This window comes from Cricetulus griseus, chromosome 9, assembly GCF_003668045.3.
Source record: "Cricetulus griseus strain 17A/GY chromosome 9, alternate assembly CriGri-PICRH-1.0, whole genome shotgun sequence".
Classification (NCBI taxonomy): domain Eukaryota; kingdom Metazoa; phylum Chordata; class Mammalia; order Rodentia; family Cricetidae; genus Cricetulus; species Cricetulus griseus.
Window position 1 is genome coordinate 13,106,688 of NC_048602.1, and position 12,026 is coordinate 13,118,713.

Genomic DNA, 12,026 nt, shown 5'->3' on the forward strand with positions numbered 1-12,026 from the left:
TGATATTTGTTATGATTTTAGCACCCCACAGAGGTTTTGCCCTGTACCTCACATTTATAAGTTTTCTCTCATGTACAGATGTAGTGAGATTTTGCAGAGATGATCCATGGTAAAAGGACATAGCATGTAACTTACTCATTATATTAAGGATTCTGACTTCTCCAGTTGTATAGTGACTTTGAAGATGAATCATAGACACACTCTCCACAATTTGTATATTTTTAACTTTTTGTCAGTTATATACAATTAGATGAAATGTAGGTATTGAGCTCTTAGTAAAGGATTTGTCACATGTATTTCTATTGAAATGCTTCTCTTCAGTATGTATTTTTTGATAAATTTGTAATGTTGAGCTCTGTTTAAAACACTTGCCACATACTTCACAGTTTTAACATTTCTGTCCAGTGTGTATTCTTTGATGAACTTGAAGATGTATCCTCTGGCTAAAGATCGTTCCACAAAATGAACATTTGTAAGGTTTCTCTCCAGTATGTACTCTTTTATGAATTAGAAGATGTGAGCTGCTGGGAAAGGACTTGCCACATATTTTACAATTGTAAGGTTTCTCTCCAGTGTGTATTCTTTGATGAACTTGGAGGTTTGAGCCTGTGGTAAAGGACTTCCCACAATATGTACAATTGTAAGGTTTCTCTCTAGTGTGTATTCTTTGATGAACTTGAAAACCTGAGCCACTGGTAAAGGACTTGCCACATAAATTACAATTGTGAGGTTTCTCCCCAGTGTGTATTCTTTGATGTACTTGAAGATTTGTGCTATTGGTAAAGCACTTGCCACATAATTTACAATTGTAAGGTTTCTCTCCAGTGTGTATTCTTTGATGAACTTGAAGATGTGAGCCTTTGGTAAAGGACTTGCCACATAATTTACAATTGTAAGGTTTCTCTCCATTGTGTATTCTTTGATGAACTTGAAGATCTGAGCCATTGGTAAAGGACTTCCCACATGCTTTACAATTGTAAGGTTTCTCTCCAGTGTGTATTCTTTGATGAACTTGGAGGTTTGAGCCACTGGTAAAGGACTTCCCACAATCTGTACAATTGTAAGGTTTCTCTCCAGTGTGTATTCTTTGATGAACTTGGAGAGTTGAGCCTTTGGTAAAGGACTTGCCACATAATTTACAATTGTAAGGTTTCTCTCCAGTGTGTATTCTTTGATGCCCTTGAAGGTGTGACCTCTGTTTAAAGAATTTTCCACAATCTGAACATTTGTAAGGCTTTTCTCCAGTGTGTATTCTTTGATGAACTTGAAGAGTTGAGCCACTGGTAAAGGACTTTCCACATAATTTACAATTGTGAGGTTTCTCTCCAGTGTGTGTTCTTTGGTGAACTTGAAGATCTGAGCCATTGGTAAAGGACTTCCCACATGCTTTACATCTACATACTGAGAACTTCCTTATGTGAAATTCCCCAGGGCTATTATTTCCTAAACATCCTGATATTTCTCTCTGACAAGTATCCTGTGTACACTCTTTTGGGGTCATCTCCTGAATTGTACAACAAAACACACCTGGAAGAAATGAAAGGCAATGATTGTCTGATAGTGTGGATTTAGGCAAATTAATAAAGAAACTTATATGTAAAGGGACACCAATGTGTAGTGTAGAAAAATCATTGATCATAATACAATGTTCTATGTACTTGGAAATCTTACTATTAATTTATATCAATAACACCTTTCAAACACATGAATTATAAAATGTTAGAAATGAAAAAAATCACATATAGCTTTCCTATGATTAATTGTAATTAGTACATGTTTTATGTAATCAAAGAGAGTGATTATTAAAATAAAGCAATAAATTGATCATAAAAATCACATATGGCCATAAGGAATCAAAATTCAAAGATGATGAACAAGAAGAATGCCATTTCATGAATTTTTTTTTACAATATGAAAAATTTGAAAGAGTCCTCTTTAAACATCTCATGTAACATAATACTATGAACCTAAACTTTAGAATAAAAAATCAACTAGTAGCCATTACTAAATGTGTTATAATAACTTGAAAATTGCTTTATTAATTTACATCAATAACACCTTTCAAAACACATGAATTATAAAATGTTAGAAGTGATAAAATCACATATAGACTTTCTATGAATAATTGTTATTAATAGATGTTAATACGTAGTTCTTCAAAGGGAGTGATTATTAAAAAGAAAACAACAAAATAATCATTAACAACATAATAATCATTAACCAGAAATCTGTTCCATAAAATTTTATGGGCGTTAGGAGAGACAGATTCAAAGTTACCACAATCGCAATGACAATTCTATAGGACATCCATTTCTTCAGATATTTAAGAATATGTTGAATTGGTAAAATACGTACTGTATAAAATTTATACTTTCAAAGTACATTTAAATTTATAATTTCAAAATAAAATATAAAACTCAGAGTTTACCTGTCAAATTCACAAATTAATTTAAGTGTAAATTTAATGAAAATATAAGTCTATCAATTCCTATATCGATTACCCCAGTCAATTGTATTCCAAATGTTTCAGTATTCCTTCATCAATACTGTAACTGCCATTTGATAACTGTTGTTAAATATATATTTTCTGAAATATGGATATGGATACAAAGCAAATATATAACTACAGAAAGTTAGTGCAGCTTAATTGCTAATGATTATATCATTTCAGATCTCATCAGGTTACATTAAACAAACAATAATGAACAGAACTCTTCGCACAGAGTAAGGTTCTTGCTCACATCATTCATTAGGTGTCTAAAGTTCTTTGATTAGAGAATTGAGAGACATGGACACTACCAAATGGGAAACAGAAACATGTCAGCATTCTTCACTTGTGATGCATGGGTGCTCAGTACAAAAATGAAGGATCAGAGGCAAATAACACCAAGGTTTATGACATTTCCTTAAGAATATATGTTAATTTGTATTCTCCTGCAATATTACCCCATAAATTTATATGACACATTAAAGAAGCAATGACTTTTATGGTGACAACACTAAACCAAAACAAAACAGAGACTAGCAGTATCCTAAGTACCAGGCATAAGAATCTTCATTTAAAGTTACTTATGTGGAATGAATATTATGTTCAATGAGAATACTTTGACATTTCTCTGTCCTATCTGTATCCCTTGAACTTCATGTTATCTTAGACTGATATCTAAGACTTCATGCAGAAAACAGACCAGGTATATAGAGAGTGACTATCCTATATTTTCCCAATTATAGGGGAATATTTTTGAGAAATCTCCATTCAGAATGATTATTGGTAATTTGCATGCTAAAATCATATTACGTTATATATAGATATGTGCCTCCTCCTCCATATATTTTTACCATTAATGGATATATTATTTTGTAAAAAGCCTTTTCTACACTTATATAAATGATCATGTAGTCTCTTTCATTTATTCTATTCTCTTGATTCATTTTGAATTGCTCTACTTATATTCACTCCTATAATCAACTCTTAGATGAAGCCACCTTGATCCTAGAAAATAATGATTTTGATGTGTTCTTGAAATGGAAAATTTCCATTTTGTTATATAATTGGAAGTCTATTGGTGTTTACTCTTCTCAGAATCTTAGTGGGATTCTGTACTGAATCCATCACGTTGCCATTACTTGAGAAGTTTTTATTGTTCCTTCTATAAAACTTGAGGAAATGTGATATGCTAGATTATTTAAGTCATCTTGACTTAATGTTTGGTAGATTACACACAAATGAATTAATCCATTGTTGTTGGTGTTACACATATTGGTTTTAAAGGGGTGGATCTGAAAACATTAAACTAAGTGACTTAACTTGGAAACAAATAGTGCTTGTTTCTCAGATTCGTGGATTCTAGCATTTAAGAGATTGGTAACTGTATTTTCTATAGTCTGTCTATAGAATTTAGGTGCTTAGTATGGGGAGAATCAGATCCCTCATGTCCTTCTCTCTTATCCCTTTCTCCCCTTCCCAGTCTCTTACAACCCTTCCTAAATTCTCCCTTTCCATTGTTCAAAAAACTGTTCATCAACCAATAAGAGAAATATCCAGGGAATTCTGAGACATTGTGAAAAGACCAAAGCTAAAAATAATAGTTATAGCAGAAGGGCAAGATATCTATCTCAAAGGCACAGAAAGCATATTCAACACAATCATAGAGGAAACTTTCCCAACCCAAAGAAGGAAATACCTATGATAGGACAGGAAGCATACAGAACACTAGAAAAGAGAACCCTCCCAAATAATAATCAAAAACAAAACATACAAATTAATAAAGAGTATTAAAAAGAAGCAAAGGAAATGGTACAAATAACATATAAAGGCAGACCTATAACAATTACACCTGACTACTCAGTGGAAGCTCTGAAAGTCAAAGGTCCTAGATACATAAGTAAAAACTTATGTTAGTTTTCTAGATTACAGATGAATTTCATATAGATATGTATTTTTCAAAACATTTCAAATACCTACAGAATTTGTTATTTCAAATGGTTTATTAACTGTCTTAATGACAAAGAGAGACATCTGCTCCTGGCAGCACCAATTATGTTAGAGAAGATGATGGGCACCACCCAGCCTCGCTTTGGTGTTTACCTTCAATGTGGATGAGACAGACAATTGGACTAGAAACTGCACTTGCCTGGACTATGTAAGTCTACTCTGTGAAAAATGGACATGTGAGAACCATGGAAGAATGGGCACTATACTGGAAGCCTAGAAATGGGATGGTCCTTCAGTGTTCCTGCTTCACAGATAAAACTGCCAAAAATTCTAGAGTACATAAAAGAATGATGAACTTTACCAGTATAAGACAAAAAGGATCTACAAATTTCTTGATTCATTGAAAAGTGTGTGAAACACTCTGCCTATAGGCTGAAGATTGATGCCCCAATGTTACAGAAGGTCTTTGAGTGACTAACCAGGCAGCAAGATGTCTCTTTCAATTCTAGAGCTATAAAAATTACTTACAACGCACTCTTTGTTTATTATATAATATTAAATCCTTCTGTGGTCTTTGATGGAGTTGAGTTGTAGACTGATAGTTATAAAATTTCCATTAGATATAATAAAAGATAAACAATATATAAAATTTTAGACTCTCATAGGAAAAATGATAAACTATTTTGTCCAATGTAAATGGACTAAATATAACTATAATTCTTACATGATAACATAATTTTACTATGTTGAAGTTAAAACCTTCCTTTTATTTAGACAGAAAAGAGATGGTTGGGGATGTCCTTCTGCATGTGCTGACTATATATATATATATATATATATATATATATATAATTGACTGATGAGTGATTTTATTTTAGAAAATGGATAGGCAGAATTTAGGTAGGTGAGAATTCCGAAAAGGTGGTAGGGAGAAGAAAGACAGAGTGAAGAGATGACATGTCCTACCAGGGAGGTAGGACTTCAGGGCATTACCTATGTAAGTCATAGCTACAGATTAATAAAATAGGTTAATTTATAAAAACCCTAGCAATTCAGAAGCCTAAGCCCATGGCCAAAAATTATAGACACTAAGCCCCAGAGTGAGTATTTCTAAATGATGGTAGGAATGCATATCATTGAGAGAAAATATTCTAGAAACACCAACACCAGATGAAGAAACACGCCTCCACAGTGTAGACAATACCCAAACTTGAAATCATGTGACAACAAATAAAATCTCTGGTATAAGTAATGGATTACATTATTTACCCCAAACACAGAGGGTATTGCCCTTGCAATTATTTACCATCAAGAACCCAAAGATGATGCCAGAATACTGAAAATATTGAATGGGGAGATACAAAATTTGTACTCAACAGGATTCTTCAACACAATTGAAATACATTCATAGTACTTGATCGTACTATATAAGCTACACAAGGAGAGCATAATCACCAATTGTCCATGTTATGGACCATGTAACTACATATTTTGACTGGCCTAGAAGATATGTACAAAAGTGACAGGGATATGTTGGCAATAACTAATGAGTATTTGACTGTCTTACTGACACTCCATTGTGGGAACCCATATCTGACACTGTTATTAGAGCCAAGAAACTGACACCAAACTGGCCATTGGTCCTAGCTAAATCATCTATTATTATTATTCCATTTAAGGAATATGGTGTTAATCTAATAGTATATTGTTATACCTGCAGATTTATGCCTCACTCTTCTTAACTAGAGAAGCTTACCATTGAGAAAAGGAGAACTAAGCCCTATCTGGGATTGATTATTTAACCCTCCATTAGGGTGCAGGAACCTATGTTTAAATGGAATAATTTGATTCAGAGAGAAGATAAAGGAAAGAAACAGTAAAAGAATCTAGTGAAACACAAGTTTACAAACAGTATAGGTCCAATCAACACACAATTATCAAGTCTGTGACAGCAAAGCCAAAACCCACACAAGCTCAAGACAACCAAAATCGTAGCTTGTTCTTTGAACGTAGATCCAAAGTCATAAATCTTTGACAAGAACATAGTGAGGTCCCTAGCTTCCAGGAGTAGGAAAATCCAATTTTTAGTTTTTTAACTTCTTCTATTTTTATAATTTGCTGATAATTTTTTGATAGAGAGAATAAAATGGGTTGAGGAATCATGACATTGCTTTAGGATAATAAAGGTACAAAAGAAGGTAAAAGATAGAAAAAAATCTGAACCAGATATATTGTAAAAATGTCCAAAAATATAATAAAACACTAGAAAAAGTAATCCATTCATTACTGACACACATCAGACAAATCAGACATATAATGGAACACAAAAAATATACACACATATATTGAAAATTGCTATTGGCATACTAAATTTTATCTAATCACTATTCTTATGAAATGATGAAAATCATGTGAAAGCTTTTGTGTGCTGCATACCACTGTGAAATTCTAAAAGAAATCCTTGGCCTTAGCTTCTAGTAAGGAGCAAGGCTAATGGCACTGCAGATGTTGTTTTTTTTTCTTCTTGTTTTGTATTCCACACAGGAACCATTGATTCCTTTCAACTTACCCTGTCCCAGGCCTTCTGCTTCATCTATATTCACCATCCAAGGTTCTTTGTTTTGTTCAAGACAGGTGACCAGCTCTGGTTTTGATTCAGAAAGGCCTATAAATTAGAAGATATGTGTTATAATTTCTTTACATAATGTGGAAAAGAGATGGGTTGTAACACAGTCGTGTACTCAGTGAACTTAATGATCATAAGAAGAGACTCATAAGCGAAGTGTTATAAGTACATAATTGATAGGTGTAAACTTTTAAGAAAGTGATTTTAATTTTTTATACCTTCATCTTCCCTCCCATTACACAATTACAAATATAAAACTGTTGGATTCAAACTGCATTCACAGATTATTGCTACAGAATGAATGAAAAGCAAACCACCATATTTGATTGAGTTAAGTGTTAGCTAAATAAAAAAGACCACTTATAATGATATACGAAAAACTGCAGTAAAGATTACACTCACCTATATCTAGGAATAATTGGGAACTGTGATTGATTCATAGAAAACAATTCAAACTATTAATACAAGTTGTTAGACATTCTTCGGGCTAAGCATCAATCAGAAAATGACTGATTCTCACCTACAGAAACGAGATTGCTGTAATTCTCCAACATGACATCTCTGTATAAATTCCTCTGAGAAGTATGCAGGCATTCCCATTCCTCCTTGGAGAAATTGATGGCCACGTCCTTGAAAGTCAACAGACTCTGAAATGAAAATTGATTCCCCTTGTGATGATGGTTTGAGACCTTATATGACCCAAAGGAAAGATGATTTAACTAAAGAATTTGCTGTGTTATCAGTAATCAATCTGCAATTTTCAAATGTCATGTAAAGAGGGAGGATGTTGTGACTTTTAAATCGAGATCAAAGTGACCAACATCTAAAATCCTCATGAAATCTGTGCCTTTTCTCAGTGATAAATAACATCTGAAGTTGTCCTCAGAAGGAATTGAGTATCAATATTCATCTCTAATATCAGAAATGTTATACATCTTTCAGAGCATGCATTGATATAGACAAGTCACACTAGAAAATAAGAGAGAGGAAGAGTGGAAAGCAAGATAAGGCACAGAAATGAGAGGGATAATAATTCCTTTTCAAATATAGTAAAATCCAAAAACAGATTTCACACAATGAGGAGCTACAGTGAGTCTTGAGCTCTGCAAATGAAGCATTTCTCAGTGGACTGTCAACCTGTCACATCGTTGTGCATACATTTACCTTAGAGCAAGCCATCTGTCAGTCCCCTTCTTTATGAATCCTTTCAAGAAGTTTGTATTAATGTTTACCTTCCTGATACTGTTCAATGAGTGAGACAAAAGCACCTTCATACCGTGGCACCACACTCAGAGACTGGAAAGCAGCTTAAAATCATCCTCAGTTCATGACATGTTCCAAAATAGATGCAAAAACCATGAACCTTTACAGAGTGACCAACTCTTAGTTTTTCCTTTCCTGCATTCAGAGGATCTGTTATTCCAGTAGATGGTGATTAACTCTACCACCTGGGTTTGTGACTTCAGCACCCTGCCTCGTACTTTCAACAGGCATTTTAAATTGAGTCTGATCAACCAAAACCTGTGTTCAAAAGAGTGGGTCGAATCTGAGGAGCAGTCACAGCTGAAAGCATTTCTCACACTGATTAAGTAACATGCTTCCTACAGCCATGGTAGGTGGGAACCTGATGTCTCACGAAAGTCTCCTAAAAGAAATCCATTTTGGTTTCCATACTCCTAATATCTAATTACACTATTTCACATTTTTCAGTTATGCAAATGATTACATTGTCTCTCAAGTTTATTTTGAACAGTAATAATGTATCTTTTGTATTCACTGACAAATGCTATGTGTACTCAAATTTAAATATGATATTCCTGGACCCAATTTAATACTTTTGGTTGTTAATGAATACACTTCAATTCCAACCACCTAAGTTTTTCTTGTTAAAAATTTGATTATTTGCAAAATTCATCTAAAAATGACTACTCTTTGCCAGCCTGTTCTCCATTAGTTCATTAGTTCAAAAATATTCTATAAGAAAATATTGTGTGATAGTGCATTGAGTGGCAAATTTATCATATATTGATTACATTGATTCTTTTAAGGCATTTCATAGTAATAATTCAAATTTCAATTTAATATGGAATATTTAATGCTATCTAATTTTTTCTTGCCTTTTTTCTTTGTAGGTAGGAAAATATGCAGAGATTATTGATTCCTGCCATGGATATGAATGAGGTCACAGAAAAGCAAGATGCAAATAGAGAGAGTTAAAGATTCTCTACTCATTGTTATATTAGTACAGTCTAGGTTTCTAACAGACTTGTCTTGGAAAGAAACACAAATTTAACCTGAACCAAGAACATTCTGACCTTAGGCACACAAAGAACAGAGGGAACATTTTGTATATTAGGCTTTTATCTCTTAAAGTTAGAAAGTCCTGAGACCTATGGGTGTGTTAAGGAAACTTACCTCCAAAAACAAAAGGAAGAAATTCTGTATCTAAGAACACTTTAATACTTGGTCCCATAAAGACAGGTAAAAATGATTTGTAGAACAGCAAAAAACCTACCTCAAGATCAAGCAATTCCACTGTTGGACATATACTGAAAGGATGGATATTCATACAACAAGGACATCTGTTCAACTTTGTTCATAGCAGCATTGTTTGTAATAGCCAGAACCTGGAAGAAATCTCAATGGAAAAAATGGATGGAGGAAATATACTTATACAAAATGGAGTATTACTCAGCATAAAATAAAACAATGAAATCTTGAACTATGCAAGCAAATGGAATGAACTCTAAGAACTCATCCTGAGTGACGAAATGCAGTCACAGAAAGACAAGCATGGTATGTACTCACTCATACATGGATATTAGTCATAGAGCAAATGACTACAAGCCTACATTCCACACTTCCAGAGAACCTAGGAAACAAGGAAGACCCTAAGAGAGACATACATGGCCCCCTGGGTAAGGGGAAAGGAATGAGAGCTCCTGAGCAAATTTGGAACATGAGGGAGGGGAGAGGAAAGTACGAAAAACAGTAGGGGAAAAGAGGAGGCAGGGAGATCACGAGCTATCAGGAAGATTGAGTCAGGGGAAGAGTAGGGAAAAGCAAGAAAAGAGATACATTAATAAAGGGAGCCATTGTAGGTTTAAAGAGAAATCTGGCACTAGGCAAATATCCAGAGATCCCAAAATGACGACCCCAACTAAGAATCTAAGCAATAATCCAGAGATACCTTAAATACCCTTCCCCCATAATGAGATTGATGACTACTTTAAATACCAATCTAAACCCTTCATCGAGTAGCTGATGGAAGCAGAAGCAGACACCCACAGTATAACACTGAGCTGCACTCCTGAAATTCACTTGCAGAGATGGAGGAGTGATGAGCAATGGGGTCAAGACCATATTGCAGCTACCCACAGAACAGCGGACCAGATGAGAGCTCATGGACCCCTGCCATAAAGCTATGGAAGCAGCATTGGACAAAACCAAGACCTCTGAATGTGGGTGCCAGTATGGAGGCCTGGGCTGTCTATGTGACCTGTGGCAGTGAAACCAACGTTTATCCCTAACGCAGAAATGGAGTTTGAGTGCCAATTCCCAAGGAGGGACTCTCTCCATCAAGATACTTGGAGGATGGCATAGGCCCTCCCACAAATGATATAACAGACTTTGATGAGCCCCACGGAAGGCCTCACCCTCTTTGTGGACTGGAAGAGGGTGGGATAGGTGGGTCAGTTGGGTGTATTGGAGGATGGGAGGGTGAGGGAACTGGGATTGATATGTAAAATATGATTGTTTCAAAACTAAATAAATAAAAGTACTAGTTTTTGAAAGTCAGGTCCTGCAGCAGAGAAATTTCTCCTATCAGCTTGCTAAAAAGTTCGAACAATGAAGCCCTGAGGAGCTCTGTATGAACGGACACCAGCCCACTGAAGCATGTGACTCTGGCCAGCCTTTTCCTAATACCCAATTCCTTCTGGCTTGCTAAAACCATTAGATTACAATCCTAAGGTTAGCCACCAAGATCTATTCCTTAGTTGGCCACTTCTTCCTCCTGAAGCTGACTTCCAAAGTCCCAATGTATGAAGCCCAGAGTCCAGCTATCAATGTATGAAGCCCAGAAATAAAAAAGCTCCCTTTGGCTCACCCAGTTATGATGATCATGTCCTATCAAAACTAAAAACCTCATCCTAATAATGATTTCCCCTTGAAGCTAAATAAACTGTCATTTGTGGGTGGGCTACATCTGTCTCCTCTCTATCCAAAGGCAGTCCTTTGTCCCTCTTTGGGACAGAAATTCCTGCCCCCTTTCCTTTGTCCCTTTCCCATTTTCTTAATCTTCAATCTATTTGCCATCACATCATAAACCATTCTAACACAGAACTTCCCTTTTCCTAAAAATTACCTGCAATGTCATTTATTGCTATTTTCTGCTTGAGTAAGAATCAGTCACTTTATCTTTTCTTTCCCTCTGATAAAGTCTCTCTCTGTGAAAACATGTGTTTGGATGTGGTTTTTCCCTAAAATGGGTCTGGGAGGAAGCCCCTAAATTGCCACTTGTGGGGGTTGTATCCTTCACTATGAGATTTATGTTTTTAACTCACATGGAGTACAAATTTTTCAAAGGAACTCTGTCACAAAATGTGGAAGTTAAGGCCCAGCAACCCTACACAGAAGGACTTACTGAAACATACCACACAAGAGCACACAAGAAACAACACAAAAGAGACAAACAGAATCATCAACCTTTATTTACCATTTGAAAATAAAACACCAGCTATATTTTAGGTGTTTGGAAAACTTCAGTAAACAAACTATAAAATGACCCATCTTCTTTACCCTCACATGCCCACAGGATGGGGGAACATAAGGAAGGAACATCCCACAAGTTAAATGACAAATCTTCACTGCCTAATTGCTAGTTAAACACAACATGTTTCTTCATGCATAGATGAGACACTGAGGTTGTAGCCCAGCTAACCTCTTCTGAGGAAGGTACATAGT

General features: G+C 35.1%; 1 protein-coding gene across 1 annotated transcript; it reads right to left on the reverse strand.

Annotated features, from left to right (window-relative positions):
- Window positions 1-388: 388 nt before the first annotated feature.
- On the reverse strand, window positions 389-10,466 carry LOC113839027 (zinc finger protein 239-like). The gene is made up of 4 exons (XM_035449116.1): window positions 10,299-10,466; window positions 7,582-7,690; window positions 801-1,386; window positions 389-632 (listed from the first exon to the last, which is right to left on the reverse strand). The coding sequence occupies exons 1-4, from the start codon at window positions 10,464-10,466 to the stop codon at window positions 389-391; spliced, it is 1,107 nt and encodes a 368-aa protein (XP_035305007.1).
- Window positions 10,467-12,026: the final 1,560 nt, after the last annotated feature.

Excerpts from the sequence above, each read along its gene's own strand:
- LOC113839027 (XM_035449116.1), bottom strand. The coding sequence starts at position 10,466 with ATGAGCTCTCATCTGGTCCGCTGTTCTGTGGGTAGCTGCAATATGGTC. Across the intron at positions 7,691-10,298 it reads TCGATGAAGGGTTTAGATTG|GACGTGGCCATCAATTTCTC; the intron begins GTATTTAAAGTA and ends TTGACTTTCAAG. Across the intron at positions 633-800 it reads GAGAAACCTTACAATTGTAA|ATATTGTGGGAAGTCCTTTA; the intron begins ATTATGTGGCAA and ends TTACAATTGTAC.